The 22,614-nt window shown below is 50.7% G+C and overlaps 1 protein-coding gene across 9 annotated transcripts in view; it reads left to right on the top strand.

The window, feature by feature from the left end:
• Window positions 1-22,614, top strand: part of CAMTA2 (calmodulin binding transcription activator 2) — a 59,084-nt gene that overhangs the window by 27,761 nt on the left and 8,709 nt on the right. For all 9 annotated transcript variants that reach the window (XM_081167686.1, XM_081167687.1, XM_081167691.1 and 6 more), the window contains exons 12-18: window positions 7,476-7,636; window positions 14,105-14,283; window positions 15,095-15,173; window positions 17,101-17,404; window positions 18,207-18,562; window positions 19,366-19,553; window positions 21,556-21,796. In XM_081167686.1, coding sequence (XP_081023812.1) covers window positions 7,476-7,636; window positions 14,105-14,283; window positions 15,095-15,173; window positions 17,101-17,404; window positions 18,207-18,562; window positions 19,366-19,553; window positions 21,556-21,796 — 1,508 coding nt within the window. The remainder of the gene's footprint in view (window positions 1-7,475; window positions 7,637-14,104; window positions 14,284-15,094; window positions 15,174-17,100; window positions 17,405-18,206; window positions 18,563-19,365; window positions 19,554-21,555; window positions 21,797-22,614) is intronic.

The following is a 22,614-nucleotide window of genomic DNA, read 5'->3' as shown; positions in this document are numbered from 1 at the left end:
TTGGCGTCCAAGCCTCGCCTGGGGTGTCACCTTACCGGGGATATTCCTGGCAGGCTGCTTTGTGTGCAATGGAAAATGAACGGCTGGGGTTTTTTTTGCGGGGGGAGGAGTTTCCATGACGGGGCAAGACAGGCCAAGAATAACACCCGGGGAGGGACGGCTGGCTCTCTGCCTGCTCCTCCCCTCCATCAGAGCCCAAGTCGGTCTCCCCTTTCCCATCCTAAGAAACCAGCAAGGATTAGGGCTGGCAGAGGGGGGGAGGTGCACGTCCCCCAAAATCAACCACCACCGAAATGTGGCACATGTGAGCTTCCGGGTTCTGCAGAACGCTTCTCCCAGTGAAGTTTGTAAAACGTGTGCCTGGCCAGCGAGAAAGCAGAGGCGGGGGGGAGAGAAATGTTGTTTTTCTCCTCTCTTTCTGATCGTAACGCTCAACGCCGGGGCATTGCGAGAAAAGGAAGCCCTCCTTCACACACGACGCGGGGTTCAGCTGCGAAACTCCCTGCCACAGGATAAAAAATGGGGAGCCCCTCTAAATATTTCTTGTTTTCACAATAATTACATTTTGGTGCAGTTGCTTTTGGAATGGAACTTCCCAGTAGGTATTCATCTAAACATAGGCTGTTTGCAGTTGTTGCTGCTGCTGCCTCTGTTATTTTGAGTCCACTACTCTCTGAGGCCATAAAATTTTGGAATTGTAGGGTTGGCAATGCTTCTGCAATGCAGGAATCGCAGCCTTTGCACCCCCTCGGCCCAGGGCCCTATGTGAGGGAGCCACCCGCAGCACCTTAAATTTGGCGCTGGCCAGAGGAAGCTTCCGAATCTCAGCTGCTGGAAACCACAAGAGGGGAGAGCAGAGGTTTTCTGCAATGGGCATCTGGTTGGCTGGACTAGACGGGCCGCTGGCTTGATCCTGAAGCCATGAGACCTGCAGGCTGGGATTAGCCTGGGCTTGCAGGTGTCAGGTGCCAAGCTGGATTCGCACATTCATTTTTTTTTTATATAAATATTTTATTAAGTTTTCACAATAGAAAAGCATTCAAGAAAATATAGCAAGACAAAGAAAATACAAAATCCGAAAAAACAATACAATACAAAAATACAAACATTGAACACATCAAAAGAAAAAGAAAAAAGAGATAAAAACACATATAATAACAAAAAACAAAAACTCCCTCTTTCTTAATTTCTCATCTTCAATTAACTTATTTTCCCGACTTCCTCACGTCTCCCGTTCTTGTATCCCTTTTAGAAATTAATTCAGCAAATTCATATCCTATTAATTTATCTGTTATTAATCCAATCTTATATTTTGGATTTGCACATTCAGATGCTTTGTCCAAAATAATAATAATAATTATTTATTTATACCCCGCCCATCTGGCTGGGTTTCCCCAGCCACTCTGGGCAGCTTCCAACCGAACATTAAAAACAATACAGTGTCGGACATTCAAAACTTCCCTAAACAGGGCCACCTTCAGTTGTCTTTTAAAAGTAAAATAGTTGTTTATTGCCTTGACATCTGATGGGAGGGTGTTCCACAGGGCGGGCGCCACCACCGAGAAGGCCCTCTGCCTGGTTCCCTGTAACTTGGTTTCTCGCAGGGAGGGAACCACCAGAAGGACCTCGGAGCTGGACCTCAGTGTCTGGGCAGAACGATGGGGGTGGAGACGCTCCTTCAGGTCTATTGGGCCTTTGAGGCCGTTTAGGGCTTTAAAGGTCAGCACCAACACTTTGAATTGTGCTCGGGAACGTACTGGGAGCCAATGCAGATCTCTCAGGACCGGTGTTATGTGGTCTTGGCGGCCGCCCCCAGTCACCAGTCTAGCTGCTGCATTCTGGATTAATTGCAGTTTCCGAGTCACCTTCAAAGGGAGCCCCACGTAGAGCGCATTGCAGTAGTCCAAGCGAGAGATAACCAGAGCATAAACCACTCTGGCCAGACAGTCCGCGGGCTGGGAGGGTCTCATCCTGCGTACCAGATGGAGCTGGTAGACAGCTGCCCTGGACACAGAATTAACCTGATTTCAAGAGAATCACAGCAGAGCCAGCGGTTACTCTTTGGTGGAAAGCGTCCGCTGAAGACGAGCTGTGAAGTATTCCCCCAAGCACCCTCCCTGCAAAACAGTCTGGGCGCTTTGAACTACAACTCCCACCAGCTCCTGCACCAGTGCTGACTGGGGGCTGGTGGGAGCTGTAGTTCGAAGCATGGTTCTGCAAAACTGGCGCAGTGTCTTTGCATGCTCTTCTCTCCTGCTAAAGCGAGCAGGGAAAACGAAGGGGTATCGTTGCTCAGAGCTTAGGACACCTGCTTGGCATGCAGAAGGCCAAAGGCCCGCTCCCCAGCAGTGCCACTCCCCGGGTTTAAAACTCCAGGCATCCACTCCCTTGGCCTCTCCTTGGGTTCCACGGCAGCATTTTCCGGAGTCTCCGTTTTCCATTGTTAGCGCGAGCTGCCTGCCTGTCGGGGAGAGAGAGACGCCCTCATTGTCACAGGACTCGGGGGGCAGTTCTTTGGGGTGGGGGTCCAGGGGCAGCCCAGCAGTCTGCTTTTCAGCCTGTGGCAAGCTGGGGCCTCATCATGAGTCCAGGCCGGTGGTTTTGCCGGGGTAAGAAACTCAGATTTAGAAGCTAATCGCCAAACGGCACCTTAAACCACAATGGAATGTCTAGGTGCCATTTTCTGCGCCCAATGCGATTGGTTATTTTTAGTTTCAATTCTATATTTTGAAGAGCAAATCTCAAAATATTCCGTGGCACTTTGCTTTGCCCGGTCACCAGCCTGGTGTCCAGAGATCTCCACGTGGTCACAAAATGGACCAGTTGCAAAACGCGCCTGGCGCCTGGCTAGTTTCTAACAGGGGACATTTCTGACCCTGGAGGCAAAGCATTCCCTTCACCCTGGCTAGGAGCCATCGCTTGCCCTCTCCTCCTCCATGAATTGCCCAATATTCTTTTTAAGCTGCCCAGGTTGGGGCCATCTCAGCCTCCTGCCTTACCTGGCCAGGTCAGAAAAGAACAGCTTCTTTGCATAAGGTGTGCATCCTTGATTTAGCCCTGGGGAAAACAACAACAACAGTAATAATAATAATAATAATAATAAGGCTATGGACGGCTACTAGCCACAACGGCTTGCTCCCGCAGTCAGAGGCAGGGAATGCTTCTGAATCGCAGTTGCTAAAAACTGCAGGAATGGAGAGCGGCTTTCGCACTCAGCTCCTGCCTGTGGGTTTCCCTTTGGGGCATGTGTTTGACCCCTGTGAAGACAGGATGTTGAGCCCCCTTTGGCCTGATCCTGCAGCCTCTTCATATTTACCTGGGGGCAGTTATTTGCGACCTGCCTTCCAAGAGAGTTGGCGCCTTCAGAGTTTCCAGGGTGGGCCCTACTGTTTTGTTTGTCCCTTAACTTCCTGCCGAAATCCCATAGGTATTTTTTTTAACCCCCCCCCCCAATGCCTGTGATTCTGCCCCTGCCCTGAAAACTATAGGCCCTTCAGAGGGCAAGAGCCCGGTGCTATTTGGGGGAACAACTAATAAAGCAGAATGTTGCCTGGATGAAAGAGGAGGGCAACCAAAATGGTCAAAGGCCTGGAAACGATGCCTTATGAGGAACGGCTAAGGGAGCTGGGCATGTTTAGCCTGGAGAAGAGGAGGTTAAGGGGTGATATGATAGCCATGTTCAAATATATAAAAGGATGTCACATAGAGGAGGGAGAAAGGTTGTTTTCTGCTGCTCCAGAGAAGCGGACACGGAGCAATGGATCCAAACTACAAGAAAGAAGATTCCACCTAAACATTAGGAAGAACTTCCTGCCAGTAAGAGCTGTTTGACAGTGGAATTTGCTGCCAAGGAGTGTGGTGGAGTCTCCTCCTTTGGAGGTCTTTAAGCAGAGGCTTGACAACCATATGTCAGGAGTGCTCTGATGGTGTTTCCTGCTTGGCAGGGGGTTGGACTCGATGGCCCTTGGGGTCTCTTCCAACTCTATGATTCTATGATTCTATGACTCCACTACTAATGCACTATTAGGGCATCATCGACTTGTTGTGGAAGATACCTGTGAGAAAACAACAGCCCTGCAGAGTAGAAGTCCCCCTGGCTATTTTTTTTTTTTTTTTTTGCACACGCCGCATGATTGTAATAATAATAATAATAATAATAATTTTTTATTTATACCCCGCCCTTCCCGGTTCAGAGAACCAGGCTCCAGGCGGCTAACAACAAATTTAAAACACTTAATTGATGCTACGAAGAAACCAGCATAAAATATGGTATAAAGCGTAAATAACAATAAAATCAAAAAACAATTTAGGGGGGGAAATCCAATAAACATTAGTTTGTAAAGAAACAAACAAGCCTCAAAGCGGTTTACCGAAAGGGTAAAACGGTAAATGGGAAAAACAAACAGCGAAAATGTAAGACTTTCGAAAAGTTAAACTACTGGTGGACCAAAAAGGGATTAAAACCTGCGTGAGATTCCTAAACATCTGGGCCGGCTTTGTCTGAAGGAAAAAATTGTTCAGCAGGTGTACAGGGAAGGCGTAGTGCCTGGTATCAGTCGGCAGGGAGTTCCCAAGTGTAGGTGCTGCCACGCCAAAAGATTTTGCAAGCTCAGTTGCGAGAGCATGAAACTCCCACAATGCATTGCAGGGGGTTGGACTAGATGGCCCCTGGAGGACCCCTTCCGACTCCACAGACCAGCACGCACAGACCAGCCGCCCATTGCCAGAGTGATCTGGGGCCTCAGCTCACACACGGCTTTCCGACCTGGCCTTGGCCACGCCGGGCAAAGTCCACCCGCTGCCAGCCACCCTCCCAGGGAGAGATTTTTAGCTGGCCCCATCTAGGATCCCTTTGGCTTCTCCCGAAGGAAGCGAGCTGCGTGTGTCCAGATCGAGAGACCAGACACCCCTCTCCTGTCTTTGAGACCGGGGGCCGAGGAATCGCCACCCGTTCATTCCCTGGAGAGCACAGAGGTCGGGCGACTGTCTGTTGGCTGCAGTTCCCGCCTTGCGGGGGGTTGGTCTGGATGACCTTCGGAGGGTCCCTTCCACGCCTCCGACGTCCTGCCCGAAGAGTTAACTTGGCAGCAGGGCCTGCCGCGTCATGTGCAGCTAGCTACATAGCTAGCGTGAGTGCCTCAGATCTCATTAAGGGATTTCCGGATGCCCCCCCCCCCTGCCGCTGGTGGTGGTGGCTATTTTGGGGACGACTTGAGTCCTGTCACACTTTGCAGCCTGACCGCTGCTCTCGCTGGGCCAAGAGGGGTGGAGAAAGAGAGAGAGAAAGAGACTGCTTGACCCCCCCTCCACACCCCCTCCACACAGACTGACCTCCTGCCAGCTGGGCTGGGGGGCGGGACGACGAGGAGGGGGCTGCAGGCCCTGCCTCCATGCCACCCTCGCTGTCATTGCATGCCAGGAAGGGCTGGAGGGCTCTGCTGCCTCCTCTTTCTCGCCCCACCCCGACTCGTGCCCACACTTGGGGGGCATGGTGCTAACCTGGGACTTCTCCAGAGCCTCTGGCAGAGGCGTGCGATTCCCGCTGGGAGCCGTGGGGCCCAGCGACCTGAGGGCTTGGTTCGCGGGAGAGGGGTGTGCCCCCTCTGTTTCCCTGGGCGATGGACAAAGCAGGTACATGAGATTATTATATGTGTGGGAGGGAGAGGCTATGGGGCAGAGGGGGCTGCTGGGTCCAATGGGGCTAAGGGAACAGGGGCGGCTTAGAAAGGTTGGCATGTGGGGCAGGTCGCCTGGTGGCAAAACAAGGCGGCTTGTGTTTGGAAGGGTGCATTGCAATAGCTGTAGGTTTTTGTGCCCTGTGGGGGAACCCTGAGGGCATCCAGTCTGGCTCTCGTTTTAAACCTGGGTTTCTTTTGGGGGGAGGAATTCTGTTAGATTGGGCCCTGGGGGAGAAAAAGAGGAGGGTCTTGCTTGGCTGCCACTCTGCCCCTCCTCTCCAGGTGTGATGTTTTTGTACCTTTCCTGGTTTCCAAAACGAAATGTGTGGTTTCGGAGAAGGCCGGCTGTTGTCAGCTGTCTGGCCTTCCCCGTCCACCCGACAGCCCGTCTCTTGTGACTGGCAGCCTTGGTCATTGCGTCCCCCCCCTCCATGCCGCTGTCCCCCCTGTGGAGGAGATGAATGAAGTCTGTTTGTATATGTGGAGAGAGAGAAATGAATGGACTTTGGGAAAGTCTCCCTCCAGGCGCTCAGAGCGGCCAAAGGACTGTGTCACCCTGGAGAAAAAACAACCCATGGATTTATTGCGCGGTTTGGAAATGCGTTGGAAAAAGCATGGGATGCGTGAGAACGGGAGCCGCGAAGGGGACCTCAAGGGTCATCTAGACCAAGCCCTCGTTGCAACGCAGGAATCGCGGCGAAAGACGCCCCAACAGGTGGCCGTCCGACCTCTGCTTGAAAAGCTCCAGCGGTGGAGCTTCCACTTTTGTCCTGGACAGCCGAAAACCCACCAGGGGCCGGGGTCAGCAGCCCGGTTGCCCCCTCTCCAGCCTGTCAGGAGTTGGCATATTCTGCCCTCCTTTCCCTATCTTCCTCCTTTTTAACGGTACAGAATGAGCTCCCTCCATGCTCTGAAGGTGCCTATTGATCTGTTCCAGGCGGTCTGTTCATTCTGCGTCCCCCCCCCCCCCGATTTGCTCACGCAGAGGTTAGATTATACCCAGTCGCTGCTGAGCGTTGGGTGGTTTGCAAGGAGGCTAATAATAATAATAATAATAATAATAATAATAATAATAATAATAATAATAATAATTTTATTCCTTATATGTTGCTCATCTGACTGGGCTGCCCCGGCCGCTTTCGACTAAAAACAAAACAAAGCACCAACGATCGGAAAAAACCTCCCTGTATATAGGGCTGCCTTCGGATGTATTCTGAAAGTCCAAATGTTGTTTCTCTGTTTGATAACGGTCTCCTTCCACGGAGGTTTTAAAACAGAGGTTGGGGGGCTGCCTGCCTGGGATTCTTGAGCTGTGGTTCCTGCGTTGCAGGGGGTTGGGATGGATGACCCTTAGGGGTCCCTTCCAGTTCTTCGACAAGGGCTCCAGAGAGCTGCTTTCCTACCCTAACAGCCAGAGAAGGGGGTTTTAGGGGCTGTGAAATCTCCAGGAAGACAGCCGTCGCGTCCCTCGGACGCCTGGGTCCCAATTCTGCTTTGCACCCCCTGCGCCCCCTTTTTCCGGAGTCTCGGCGTCTTTTGCCCATATACACAAGCCGCCTCCGTCCCGCTGTTCAAGATTACAGCGTCCCTTTCCCAACCTGGGGGGGGGGGGAATCAGGCTGGCTAATCAGCCTTGAGTCGGGATTAGTTTTAAGATATCTCCCGCACCCCCCTTTGACCTTCTTTCTCCCTCCCCATCCGCAGGGGAGCAGAGCCCGATGGGGAAGGGGCTGGATGTGGGGAGTGGGCTTCTGACCTCACCGCCCTCTCTCTCCCCCCTCCCCAAACCCCCTCCAGATAACCAGTTCAGAATGTCCATCCTGGAGCGTCTGGAACAGATGGAGAAGCGGATGGCCGAGATGATGGCGGCGGCAGCAGCCTCTTCTTCCTCCTCGTCCTCCTCCTCCTCTGCAGCCCCCTCTCAGACCCAGCAGCGAGGGGAGAAGCCCCCCAGCCAGGTGAGATGGGGGGGTGCCGGGCGGAGAGGGAGGGCAGGTGGCTAGCGGCAATTTGCTTGGGTAGCCGAGGTCTCCCAGAAGTCCCTCCCAGGTCCTAGCCCTCATTTAATCCCCACGACACACCTGCCAGCTAGGTGAGGCTGGCCCAAGGTCACCTGGTGAGCTTTGTGGCGAGACTCGAACCCAGGTCCCTCCCAGGTCGTGGCCCGAGACTCAGACCACGGTGAGCCTCTGCCCTTCTGCTGCCCCTAAGACACTTTCCCCACCTTGGCAGAGCTCAAGGCAATTTCCAAACCAAAGGATTATTTGGGGGGGGGGAGGTTGTTGATAGATCCAACTGATGCCTTTCAAAGCCTAGCCTTCCGTGGGCCCTAAATATGCTTGTGGGGCCCCTATGCAAAATCTGTGGGTTGGACAGGCCTTTCTTTCCAGCTGCCCACCCTGCCGCACAGAAACACAGAACTGTAGTGCTGGAAGGGACCCCTGGGGGTCATCCAGCCCAACCCCTCTTCTCATGACGGCCAGCACCCTTATAGCATTGTGGAGTTGGAAAGGGAGCCCTTCGGCTTTCTTGAACCTGCTCCTGGCCCCCCTCACTTCTGTTTCACAGCTGCGGTTCCCCTTAATTGCAGGGGTTGAGCTAGATGACCACCAGGGGTCCCTCCCAAAAGGATTTTATGATTCTTTGTGGCTGAGGCGAACGCGCCCAGCTGCTGCCTCACTTCTGTGCCCTTCGCCACCTTTCCCCCTCCTCCAGCCGCAGGCCGTGATCCCCTCCCAAATTCTGCGGAGTTCCAGCTCCGAAGCTGTTTTTCTTAACTCTCTCTGCTTTTAAATTGTCCTTTTAAAGGTGCTTTTTTGTGGGGTATGGTTTTCAAATCTTTTTAACGTAGTAACCAGCTTTGATGCGCTTTGCAATTTAGTAGTGCGTAAATGCTTTTATAAAGGAAAGGAAAAATAAAGAGTGTGGGTCTCCCCACAGCTCCCGGCACCCTTAGCAAAGCTGAGCTCCCAGAATCCTCTGGGGGGACGCCATGACAGTTCAAAGTGGTATCATAGCGCTTTCAAAGTGTGGTGTAAATGTGGCCTTACAGGGCAGGAGTGAGTAGAGTTTATTGCAAGGGACTGTGCAGCGCTTCCCTTCAAAACGGGGCGAGCCGGTCTGGCAGGATCCTGACCCCCACCCTGTTCCCTGCCCCACTGCTCGTTCCACTGACCTCTGCCCCAGAGGGCCTCCCTGGTCCCAGAAGGACAGATAGAAGAAGTTCCTTCTTCATTCACCCACCCACCCCCTGCTGATCTCAATGGAACTCCCTGCCACAGTGATGCCACAGTTAACCTGCGGAACTCCCTGCCACAGTGATGGCCACCAACCTAATGGCTTTGAAAAGAGGATTGGGCCAATGTGTGGGGCAGGATAAGGCGCTTGAAGGCTTCCAGCCACGATGGCGACGCTGTCTGCCTCCACGGTCGGAGGCAGCAGTTGCTGGGAATCGCAGGAGGGGAGAGTTGTGTTCGAATCCTGATCGCTGGTTTCCCATAATGTACCAAGAAAAAAGCACACCAAGACCTCCGGCCAATATAAGTTTCAATAGTGGGAGTGGCCGCTACTCGCAAATCAATAGTCAATTGTAAGAAAAACTAATCCATTGACAGGGCCCTGTTTCGATGTATTCACCTTCGTCAGCGAATTTTTAAGGGGTTGTGTAAGTCTGAAGAATTTGTATAAATATATCCTGTTATTTTCTACGTTTCTCAGAGATGACAACTAAGTGTGGGTAGATCAATGAATGTTAGAAGGATGTTGGATAGAAACTAAGCGGTTTCCAGCTGTCATGCTTTAAGAGATATGAAAAAAAAAAGAGGTTTCACAAATGGGTAAAAGATTAATGGTAAGGATTTGCTGAACTAACAAATCGAACTGGAATACAAAGAAGGGAGGTATGAGGAGGTCCGAGGAAATAAGTGTATGGAAGTTATGTTATTGAAAATTAATGTGTGTTTTTAACTGTTTTTTATTTTGTATGTTTATTTTTCTTTTTTCTTGTTATATCTTAAAAACTTTTAATAAATATCTTTTTTTAAAAAAAAAGTGTGGGTAGATCAACGTGTATCTTGATCTTTTCTATTTATACAAATTCTTCAAACTTACACAACCCCTTAAAGTTACAATTGACTATTGATTTGAGAGTAGGGACCACTCCCACTATTGAAACTTGTACTGGCCAGAGTTCTTGCTGTGCTTTTTTCTTGGTATATTTAATAACAAGAACTCCAACTTATTTAACGTTGGTTTCCCATAATGGGCATCCGTTTGGCCTCTGTGAGGACAGCATCCTGGCCGGATCCTGCAGCCAGGCTCTTCTGCTGCCCTTAAGGAACCTCCAGCTCCATTGGCAGTCTATCTCGATTCCTAGGTTGCCAGGGGTTATTTTGCCCCTGGGAGAGGCTAATGGCTAAATGGGACATGGGCTGGATCCGGCCGAGCTCTCCGTATGTCCTTAAGGATGGTGTGCTTCTTTAAAATTTAAATTCTTTGTGGATTAAAAATTCACATACCTATATAAACGTTATATGCTATCTCTTTACATATGAAGAAAAAGAAAATTACGTAGAGGAATAGAAAATTTCTAAAGGAACCAAAAAGAGGGGGAAAATAACGATACAGGTGAAACTCGAAAAATTAGAATATCGTGGGAAAGTTCGTTTATTTCAGTAATTCAACTTAAAAGGTGAAACTAACATATGAGACAGACGCATGACACGCAAAGTGAGAAATGTCAAGCCTTTATTTGTTATAATTGTGACGATCATGGCATACAGCTGCTGAATCTGAGAGGTTTGGGTGGGTAGTTTTTATAAAAAGAACCCCCCCCCCAAAAAAAAAGTTCAAAACTGAGGACAGCCAAAGGACGCTTGCAGCTCGCAGTCGGGCCCCGTGGACATTTTGGGGTGGGGGGGGCAGCCTGGTTTTTGCGCTCTCTCTTCCCCCCCCCCCCCCGCTCGATCTTGCATCCTTTTCTCTCTGGCGGACAACGCGCCTAAATTTAGCCCCTTCTCTGGCGTCAGCGCTCAGGTTTCAGTGGGATTGGCACCTAGGTGGCCAGCCGGGCTATTCTTGGCTCACTCGGGGCGGAAAGATAAGGCCCAGGCATCGTCTGTCCGTCTGTGGGGATTAGAGACGGGGTTGGGGGGCGGAGAGAATGGGCTGGGAATTCTTTCCATTGAGATCAGCAGCCGGTGGGTGGGTGGGGTGGGTGGGTGCTGTTGTCTCAGGACCACTTGGCTCCTGGTGTGGGTGGGTGGGTGGGTTCTTGGATACCCCATAAGGGGAAAAGGGCAGATTTATTTTGTTTACAACACCGTCCCCGCTTCCAGTGGCAGGGAGTTCCACTGGCTATGCCCCTTCCTTTCATCTGTCCCGAATCTTCAGCTTCATTGCATTTCCACCTGTTCTGGGGTGCTGAGAGATTTCTCTATCCAATCTCCGCATGCCGGGCATAATTTTACAAACTTCCATCACGTTGCCTCTGATTCAGCTTCTCTCTAAACTAGAAATAAAACCCCAATGCTTCGTAGGCGAGTCGCTCCCATCCCCGTGAATATTCTGGTTGTCTGTCCCTGAACCATTTTCCAAATCTTAATTCTGTTCCAAATCTTATTTCTCTTAATTTCTCAGTTTCCTCCTTTCCTATTGGTGATAGATTTTTTTGCTAATAATTTGGTTTTATTGATATTCAGTTTAAATCCATAAACCTTTCCATATTCTTGAATGATTTCCAGCACTTTAGTAAGACTCTCTTTCAGATCTTCAGTTGTTATAATAAAATTGCCTGCAAACACCCTCAATTTATAATTACTACTTCCCAGATTTATCCCTTTAATATTTTCCCCCTCTCTGATTTGTTTAGTTTCCATTGTTAAGATCAATATTAACGAAGAGAGCAGACAGCCCTGTCTCGTCCCCTTGTTAATTTCGCTTCCCTGAGTTAGATTCCCATTTATTATAATTTTAGCTTTTCGTTTGGTACATATCTCGCTTGAATACCTTTACAATATTGATCTCCAAATTCCATCTCTTGCGACATACCCTTCACAAACTTCCAGGACACGTTGTCAAAGGCTTTCTCCGCGTCCACTGCCATTAAAACGGCTGGCTTATCTATTCTTAAACCCAGGTATTCCAGCCTTTTCCAAATCTATTAAAACGCAGACGGTGAGAACAGAGCCTGCCAGATGTCAAACAACTATCTGACTTTTAGAAGACATCTGAAGGCAGCCCTGTTTAGGGAAGCTTTTAATGTTTGATGTATTACAGTATTTTAATATTTTGTTGGAAGCCGCCAGAGTGGCTGGGGAAGCCCAGCCAGATGGGCGGGGTATAAATAAATTATTATTATTATTATTATTATTATTATTATTATTAGCCCAGCCAGATGGGTGGGGTATAAATAAATTATTATTATTATTATTATTATTATTATTAGCCCAGCCAGATGGGCGGGGTATAAATAAATTATTATTATTATTATTATTATTATTATTATTATTATTATTATTATTATTATTATTATGGCACCCAGGGCAGGAATTTGTCCAAAAGACACCCCCCCACACACACACCTCTCTGTTTCACAAGCTCCAGAGGGTTTCACCTCTTTCTCCCCTCCCAGCCCAGAAAACCCCCAAATGCACTGCAAGCGGGGTGCGGGGTTGGACTAGATGACCGCTGAGGGTCCCTTCAGTTCTCTGGTTCCGTGTGTGCAGACCTCAGAAGGGCTTTTGCCCTTTGGCGGAGGGGGGGCGGGTTCCCTGTGTTTTGCAGCTGGGGAGGGCCAGACTCCCCCCACCCCACACTTGCCAGGGCGCCCTGACCCAGAGAGCGATTCTTCGAGCAACTCGACTTGGGTTTCCCCTGGCCGGCGTCCGCACTGGCATCCCGGCCTCGTGGGTGGCCCCCTTCTCCCACCCACCCCCCGGCCCAGCAGGCTTTGCACCCAAGGCCTCCCTCCTGGCGATAATTCGGGGGCTCTCGCGCCCTTTGCAGCTGTGCCTGCCCCCCAGCTGGAGAAATTTCCCCTTGAGGAACGGGAGTCCAGGCACTTGCCCCCGCAAATGGGGTTTACGGGGGTCTCGTGGCCCCTCTCTCCTTGTGGGGTGCCTGTAATTGGCAGTACCATGCCTGGGGGAGGAGAGCCAGAGAGCGGGGGGGGGGGTGTGTTGCAAGGCGGGGGGCAGAAAACAGACCCAAGGAAATTCGATTCTCAGCAGCTGCCTCTCTGACATTTCATTGTGGATTTGTGACTGAGAACCTCTGTGGCCAGCCATGCCTTTGAAGCGCCGCCTGGGACTCCCAGCAAGGGCAAGAAAACCACCTGTCAGGCGGCCTCCGAAACACTCAGGGCGGGCCTTCGCCAACCGGGCGCCCACTGAACTACAACTCCCATCAGCCCCCGGCCAGGGCAGCCGTGCTCCCCAAGTCTGGAGCGCGATGATGGTTGCAGAGAGCCTCACCTTGACAGGGTGGGAAACCCACATCCCTCCAGCTGTTAAGATCCAGCTGGATCTTCTCCTCTTTTGATTTATTTTTTACTTCGTATCTTTGTTATTTCTTTATTTCCTTTTCCTCTTTTTTGTTCCTTTAGAAATTTCCTATTCTCTTTTTCCCCAAATTTTTTTATTAGTTTTCACAATATTATAAACAAACAAACACACAAGACAAACAAACATAAATCATAGCCTTATTGAAAATTACAGTTATTAACTTCGTTAAGTGACTTCCTCGCTTCCCCTTGGTTGAATTTCATTGCATGTCCTTTGAACGGTTTTCCAAATCCCAATTTTTATAAAATTTAACTTAAGCATTAACATCCTTAGATCTTCACCTTATGGAATTAAACATATTAATTCATCACCTAACATAAATAAAATCCTTAGCCCATTAAGTATCTGCAAGCTATTTTCAGTTAGCAAATTTAACTAAGTAATCCTTAAATTTATTCCATTCTTCCTGATACTCCTCCTTCTGGTCGCGGACTCTTCTGGTCAGGTCAACTAGCTCCGAAAAATCCATCTTCTTCATCTGCCATTCTTCTGTTGTTGGTAATTCTTGGGTTTTCCACTTTTTAGCTAACAAAATACAAGCAGCAGTTGTGGCGTACAAAAATAATTTAACCTCTTTCTTGGGCAATTCCAAACTTGTTATTCCAAGAAGAAAGGCCTCTGGTTTAGAAATTTCCTATCATCTACGTAATTTTCTTTTCCCTCATAGGTAAAGAGATAGCATATAAGGTTTGTATAGATGTGTAAACTTTTAATCAATAAAGAATTTTAAAAATAAAGGTCCAGCTGTGCCGATGGGATTTGTAGTCCGAAACAGCTGCTTGGTTCTGGGGGGCGGCAGAGAACGGCACCCCAGTTCTTGCCGATGCCCCAGCCTCTTGACCGGCCTCCTCCCTCCCCACCCAGGCAGCCTTGGACTCCTTCGAAGACCGGATCGTGGCCCTGTGCGAGAAGATGATGTCTCAGTCCTGCTGGCTGCGCTCGGAGACCCTCGTCCACCACGTCAGCTTCCGGGGGATGACCCTCCTCCACCTGGCCGCCGCCCAAGGGTACACCCGCCTCATCGAGACCCTCATCAAGTGGCGGTGAGTCCCCCCGGCCCCCGTGAGAGTGGTGCCGCTTCCCGGCAACTGAGCACTTCGAACACTGTTTTTAGCTGCTTTCTTTTTACTCCCAGCTTCCCAGAAAGTCTGTGAGTTTCAACCCCTGGCAGGGCCACCAGTTTGATGGCAGCGTGGCGCAGTGGTTAGAGTGTGGGACTGGGATTAGTGTGTTGAAATGAGGCGGTTGAGGGCAGCAGGCCAACCAGAGACCAGCAACCTGAATTCAGGAGCGTTTGCTTCCTCCAACTGTGGAGGCTGAGGATTGTGGCTGGTTGCCTTCAATAGTCCTCCTCCATGGGTTTGTCCAATTCTCCTGCAGCAAGGAGTTCCACAGTTGGACTGCACACTGCACAAATAAGTCCTTCCTTTGGCCTGCCTTTAATCCCCTAACTCTCAGCTTCACTGGATGCCCTCGAGTCGCTCCATCCCTTCCATCATTCAGATGGGCAGGGTACTATTATTATTATTATTATTATTATTATTATTATTATTATTATTATTATGTGTAAGTTGCTTCCTTACATTATTAGCAGACAACAGCAACCCAGTCCTATGCTCAGATCAGGGTGTTGAAAAAGTAGCCTAGATTCTTCCCTCTGCTTTTTTGGAGAGCCAGCTGTGCTCGTGGCTTTCCTGTGGCAGTGAGTTCCACGTGCCAATTGCGTGTTGCGTGCAGAAGCACTTCCTTTGCCAGTGCAGTTCGCGGGGGGGGACTGGAGGCGAGGCTGTTGCTGGCCTGACCCCCCCCCCTCCCCGCTCCCTCCCTGAGCCTGACCTGATTCCTTCCCCTCAGGAACCTCAACGCCCAGAGCCTTGACCTGGAGCAGGAAGTCGACCCCCTCAACGTGGACCACTTCTCCTGCACCCCTCTGGTGAGTTGACCCTTGAGAGCGGGGTGGGGGGGGGCTCAGGCAGCATGAACTTGAAGACACCCACTCACCCTAGAAAACAGCGTCTCTGCAATCCCACTTCTCGTGGAATCAAAATGTTGGAAGGGACCCCCAAAGGTCATCTAGCCCAACCCGCTGTGAAGCAGATGCGAAATCTCACTTAAGACCTTTCCTCCCACGCCATCTCCCTCCAGCCTTCCTGTGGCTGGAGCGCGGGGGGTGCAGGTGTAGTTTGGGGCCCACAAGAGCGTGTTTTTTATTATTACCATTGAAATACAACACGTAAAAGGTGGGGTTTTTTAAAAAGTGAAATAACAGCGTATTATCATTATCATCATCATCATTAAAATACAACACACAAAAAGGGGTGGGGTTTTTTTTAGTGAAATACCGTATTTTTTGCTCTAAAAGACTCACTTTTTCCCTCCTAAAAAGTAAGGGGAAATCTGTTTGCATCTTATGGGGTGAATGCAGGCTGTGCAGCTATCCCAGAAGCCAGAACGGCAAGAGGGATTGCTGCTTTCGCTGCGCAGCGATCCCTCTTGCTGTTCTGGCTTCTGAGATTCAGAATATTTTTTTTCTTGTGTTCCTCCTCCAAAAACTAGGTGCATCTTGCGGTCTGGTGCGTCTTATAGAGCGAAAAATACGGTAGCAGCTTTAGTTATCATTTAAATATAACATGCTAAAAGTGTGTGGTTTTTTTAATGAAAAAGGATAAAAAGAAAGAGAATAGATAGTACAGGGGTGTCCAATCGGTGGATCGCGGGGTGTCCCTGGTCGATCCCTGATCGATGCCCCCCTAAAAAGCTCAACAATTTTGGGTAATCCAACGGGTAGATCACTGCCAGTGATCTGCGCAGTTTTTTTATAGTGGGAGTAGATCCGAGTCTCTTGGAAACTAGACATCCCTGGTATAGTATATCACTATAACAATTGCTTACAATTACAGTTTTCAACCTGCTGTGCTTTGCGTAAATGAGTTCCAAATTTATAACGAAATTTGCCCATGCCGAGGCTACACCTGTAAGCAATCTGCTCACAGGTGGGTCTTGATTTGGCATAGCTGTCAACGTTTCCCTTTTTTTAAAGGGAAATTCCCTTATTCCGAATAGGATTCCTCGCGAGAAAAGGGAAAAGTTGACAGCTATGGATTTGGGCCGGGGCAGCAAGGACTAACTCCCTGCTCCCGCTAAGAACCGCTGCCCAGTTCTTGCCCCGTGTGCATGACTCCAAGAGGGACGGGAACTTGCTTTTTGAAACCAACGACAGCTCTGCTTCGTGGGGCGTCTGCTGCCCTGTGCCCCTGCCCTCTTTTTTATTTTTATAAAAAAATTATTAGATTTCCCACAATAATAACAAAAACCACGAAGCAGAATGACACACAAAAACAGAAAAAAGAAAAATACATCAATGAACGAAAGAGGAAAAAAAGGAACAATAAACAGACAAACAATAACAACAAACTTAATTCTTTACAAATCCAACCTTTTAAACATCTTGGTTGACTTCCTCTAGTCCCTCCCTTCTGAGTTTCCTTGTAGTTGAAAGTAACAGCTTTCCAATATCATTATTGAACTAGAACAATTTCCAATTATAGTCCATCATATTTACTTTTCTTAATATTCTAAATCCCATTTATTTAATTATAACTTCGTTTAATCGTAGGCCTAGTAATTTCTAATTTTTTATATTACAACATTTATTCAAATAGTCCTTAAATTTCCTCCAGTCCTCTTGAAACTCCTCTTCTTTCGCGGATTCTTCCAGTCAGGTCGGCTAGCTCCGAAAAGTCCATCATCATCTTCATCTGTGCCCCTGCCCTCTTGGGTGCCACCCCATGCATGCAAGTTGCACCCGCACTCACCCTCTTAATTCCACCCCGTGTTTCCCCCCACTTCTCTTCCGCTAGATGTGGGCATGCGCCCTGGGCCACCTAGAAGCCGCCCAGCTCCTCTACCGGTGGAACAGCAACGCCCTCGCCATCCCTGACTCCTTAGGCCGCCTCCCGCTGACCGTGGCTCGCTCCCGGGGCCACGTCAAGCTGGCCACGTGCTTGGAGGAACTGCAGCGCCAGGAGGAGCGCCTGGAACCACAGCCGGCCACGGAGCCGCTCCTGGATGTCTCCGGGGGTCCCGCGAAGGCCGGCGGCTGCCCACGCAGGCCGGCAGAAGCCCTGCACATCCCCTCCCCGCTCTCGGCCAGTCCAGACACAGGTAGGCGCAGGAGCCAGCTGCCCCGTTTTTCTAGGAAAAAACTACATTTCATGTTCAGTGGCATCCGCCTGGGCTGAAAAAAGGCTTCTGCCACCTTAGGGGGCTTTTCGGTTTAGAGTAGTGTTTCCCAAGGTGGGATGCGGGTGGCGCTGTGGGTTAAACCAAGGAGCCTAGGGCTTGCCAATTGGAAGGTCGGCGGTTTGAATCCCCATGACAGGGTGAGCTCCCGTTGCTCGGTCCCAGCTCCTGCCAACCTAGCAGTTCAAAAGCACACCAAAGTGCAAGTAGATAAATAGGTACTGCTCTGGCGGGAAGGTGAACAGCGTTTCCGTGCACTGCTCTGGTTCGCCAGAAGCGGCTTTGTCATGCTGGCCACATGACCCAGAAGCTGTACGCTGGCTCCCTCGGCCATTAAAGCGAGATGAGCGCCGCAACCCCAGAGTCGGCCGCAACTGGACCAAACGGTCAGGGGTCCCTTTACTTTTAGTGTTTCCCAAACTTGGGGCTCCAGCTGTTTTTGGACTGTAATTCCCATCATCCCTAGCTAGCAAGACCGGTGGTCAGAAAGAGGAAGAGCAGAAAGTTGGGGAAATGGCAGGCCCAATTCAGATTGAGACTCCCGTCTGTGGATCAGACCCAATGTACCACGTGGTCCTCTGTGTTCCCACAGTAGCCAGGCAGTTGCCTCCGTGGGGAACCCAGCAGGCAGGATTCGAACCCAAGAGCCGCCCTCTCCCTCTCTGTGGGGCCTGGGAGCCAAGATGGCAAGACCCTTCCCTCACGCCCCCCCTTCCTTCCGCAGGGCTGAGCACCGCCAGCGGGGTCTCGTCCCCCTCCGAGCTCTCCGAGGGCTCCGTCTCCATCACCTCGGCCTACTCCAGCGGATCGGCGCTGCGGGAATCCCCCGCCTACAGCCCCGAAGCGGAGGGCGCCATGGACGTCTGCCAGGCCCCGGTCCCCGAGAGCATCGCCGGCTGGTACCTGCGGGAGAGCCCCAGCCCGGCCCACGCCCTGCCCCACGCCGCCCCCTTCTTCATGGACTACGACGAGGTGGGGGCCCATGCAGGAGCCCCCGAACCAGACCTGGAGCCGGAGCTGCTGGGCTATGGCGAGAACGCCGAGAACGAGGAGTACCTGCCGGCCACGGACGTCCTGCAGGTGCACACCTTAAGACCGTAGAGCAGGAAGGGGGTTCCCCAAAGGTCATCCAGTCCAACCCCAAAAACCCCAACCTTCTGTTTATTAGTACGATGGTTATTTGGAGTCCACCGCCTTCTGTGGTCCTGAAATCATAGCATTGTCGGGTTGGAAGGGACCTCCAAAGGTCATCCAGTCCAACCCGCCTGCGATACAGGAATTGCAGCCAAATGATTCCTAGCAGATGGCCATCCTGCTTTAAAAAAACCCGTGAAGAAGGGTCTGCCTCCTTCTGTGGTCATCCGTTCCGCCATTGAACAGTCAACTGTTCAGGGTCCAGGGTCCTTGTCTCTTCTCGTCAGAGAGGCAGTGGTGGTGTAGTGGTTAGCGTCGGGCTAGGAGCTGGGTTCAAACCCTCTGCCACGAAGCTCACTGGGGTGACCTCGGGGGCCAACCCCTGCCTCTCTCGGCTGACCTCGCAGGGTTGTTGCGGGGATTCACTGAGGACTAGGGAGAGACCAGGGTTCGAATCTCCCCCTACACAACTCGGTGGCCGTGAATCTCACTGGGTGCGGTACACTGCCTCTCTCAGGCTAACCTAGAATTGGGAGGGACCCCCAAAGTCATCTAGACCAACCCCCGGCAGTGCAGGAATACGATCCTCGCAGGGTTGCTGTGGGGGGGGGTGAAATTAAGAAGGGGAAAATAATTCTCATGCCGCTTTGAGCTGCTTGGAGAAAATCATGGGATAGGGATGCAGTAAATGTACCACAAAGGGGACCCTGGCACCAACGGCCTCTTTCTCTTCTCCGGCCCCCGGCCAGGTGGACATGATCACTTTGGCCAAGCAGATCATCGAGGCGACACCCGAGCGCATCAAGCAGGAGGACTTCAGCTCCTCCGAGGCGCCTCTCCGAGAGCGCCCGGGGAACCTGGGGCTGAACGAGACCATGAGCTGGCTGGCCAGTTACCTGGAGAATGTGGACCAGCTGCCCAACTTCTCCCAGCGAAGGTAAGCATCTCCCTTCCTCCTAGGCAGGTGGGCAGGGCGGGCTTCTCCTCTCCCAGCATTGCAGACCCCCACCTTCAGGTGAGAAGTCAAAGAATCAGTGAATTGTGGAGTGGAGAGGGGCCCCCAGAAGTTCTCTAGTCCAACCCCCTGCAGTGCAGGGATTGCAGCTGAAGAATCCCTGACCAATGGGCAGCCAAGTTCCGTTTAAAAACCTCCAGCGAAGGAGAGCCCACTGCGTCCTTCCAAAGGAGTCCGTTCCCCTGTCAAACAGCTTTTACCGTCAGAAAGTCCTTCCTAGCATTTAGCTCTCATGCCCTCCAACTTTCCTCATTCAATTCTGTACATCACTGCTAAGCATTTCCTTCTGGGCAAGTGCAACGTTCATTAGAGGAAACACACAAAACGGCAGTACAGTCATACCTCAGGTTACAGCCACTTCAGGTTGCGTCTTTCCGGGTTGCAGACTGCTGAAACCCAGACATACCGGAACGGGTGACTTCCGAGTTTCGGCAGTTGCGCATGCACAGAAGCGATAAATCGCACTTTGCGCATGCGCAGAAGCACCAAATCGCAACCCACACGTGCGCAGATGCGGGTTGCGAATGTGCATCCCGCACGGATCACGTTCGCAACCTGAGCATCCACTGTATTTTAAACATCTTTGAATTTATGTACAGTGGTACCTCGGTTTATGAACTTAGTCCAGAAGTCCGTTCTTAAACCGAAACCATTCCTAAACCGAGGCGCACTTTCCCTAATGAGGCCTCCCGCCGCCGGTGCCCTTCCACCGTTCAGATTCTGTTCTTAGACTGAGGTAAAGTTTGCAAACCGGGACACTGCTTCTGGTTTTGCAGAGTTCATAAACCGAATAATTTGTAAACAGCTGTTCTTAAACCGAGGTGCCACTGTGCTGTATTGCATTTTGAAAAAGAGAACCCCTAAATCAATAAATACAACTAACTAGCAATGATGCTGGTGTAGAACAGAAAGTCCCTATTTTCATCTGAGGAAAGTTGGAGGCTACAGAATCTCCTTGCTTTTGCCATTTGAAGCCATGAGTTCAAATCCTTCCCTCCTGAGCAGCAGAAAACAAGCTTGCTCCCTTTTCCATACGACAGGCCTTGAGATAAGTGAAGATGGCTCTCATATCTCCTCTCAGTCTCCTCTTTTCCTGGCTAAACATAACCACCTCCTTCAGCCGTTCCTCATCAGGCTTCCAGACCCTTGATCATTTTGGTCGCCCACCTCTGCGCACCTTCCAGCTTGTCAACATCCTTCATAAATTGTGGCGCCCACAATTGGACACAGTATTCCAAATGTGGTCTGACTAAGGCCGAATAGGTAAAGGGACCCCTGACCATTAGGTCCAGTCGTGGCCAACTCAGGTTGCGGCGCTCATCTCGCCTTACTGGCTGAGGGAGCCGGCGTCCAGCTTCCGGGTCATGTGGCCAGCAGGACTAAGCCGCTTCTGGCGAGCCAGAGCAGCGCACGGAAACGCTGTTTACCTTCCCGCCAGAGCGGAACCTATTTATCTACTTGCACTTTGACGTGCTTTTGAACTGCTAGGTTGGCAGGAGCAGGGACCGAGCAACGGGAGCTCACCCCGTCATTGCGGGGATTTGAACCACCGACCTTCCGATCAGCAAGCCCTAGACTCTGTGGTTTAACCCACAGCGCCACCTGCTTCCTAAGGAATAGAGCAGAAGTATTACTTCCCTCGATTGGGACACTCACTTTCTGATGCAGCCTAGAACAGCACTCACCTTTTTTGCTGCTGCATCACACTATTGGCTCACGTTCAGACCCCCAGATCCTTTTCGCATGGGCTGGTGCTGAGCCAAGTGTCCCCCACCCTGTATATGTGCCCCCTGGTTCTTCTGGGGTTCATTTCGTTCGTTTTGGCCCAGCTCTCCAGTCCATTCAGGTCTTCTGGAGTCCCGATTCTGCCTTCTTCGATATCAGCTCCTTGCTCACCCTTCCCCCCCCCCCATTTCTCTTCCAGGTCCCTGGCGTCCTCCCCCTCCGGCCACTCCTGCCTGAGCCCCCTGCCCTCCCCGCTGGGGGAGCTGTCCTTTGACCGCCTCCCCCCGCCCCCCACGGCGGCCAGCTGGGCCGAGTTCCTCAACGCCTCCGCCAACGGGAAGATGGAGAGCGACTTCGCTTTGCTGACCTTGTCGGACCACGAGCAGCGGGAGCTCTACGAGGCGGCCAAAATCATCCAGACCGCCTTCCGCAAATACAAGGTAGGTCTTGTCCAGGGAGGCGCTTTGGCAGACGGGGACCTGCTTCCTTCTGGGTTTGCCGGTCAGTTTCCCTGCCCACCCCAACAAGCATCTAGCTACCCCTCTTGGAGACCGGGCACTGGGGCGAGCGGGTACGTGATTCGCCTCCTACGCATTTCTTCTTCACAACAACCCCCAAGGCGGGCTAGGCTGAGAGATGGAGACTGCGAGCTTTGTGGCTGATTGGGATTCGAACCCAGACCATAGGGCTTTCTTTATTGCAATTATTTGTATGGTTTTAATAGACTTTACACACACACACATACTGTAGTTTAATTCTACGAATGTTAAATTGTTTTCTAATTCTTATTTTCCTATGTTTTAAGCTGTTCTCGTTTTAATCCATAAGCCGCCTTGAGTCCCCGCCAGGGTATGACTAAATATATAATAAAAGTAGTAATAATAATAATAGGCTGACACTCACTAACCGCTATACCACGCTGCCTCTCGTTCCTCTAGTGCAGTATTTGGTGGCTCTTGCAGAACAGCTCAGATTTCACAGTTGGAAAGTCTCTAGCCTGCAACAAACCGTCATAGTCCAAGGCATTATAATTATAATTATTATTATTGTTATTATTTTAAAATTTGCATACCGCCCTTCACTCGTAGCTCTCAGGGCTGTTCACAGCATTAAAATGAAAGATAAAATGCACAAATGACCAATAACCTCTCTCTCCCACAAACACATCTAAAAGACCAGAGAATGTTAATCAGAGAAAGGACTGGCTATAGATTGTGTTTCTGGTTTCTTCCAGCATTAATTCATTTCGCGTTATAAC

Source organism: Podarcis bocagei (assembly GCF_964188305.1).
Source record: "Podarcis bocagei genome assembly, chromosome: 13".
Taxonomy (NCBI): Eukaryota; Metazoa; Chordata; class Lepidosauria; order Squamata; family Lacertidae; genus Podarcis; species Podarcis bocagei.
Note: the sequence above shows the minus strand (reverse complement) of the source record. Positions and strands in the feature narration are given on the sequence as shown.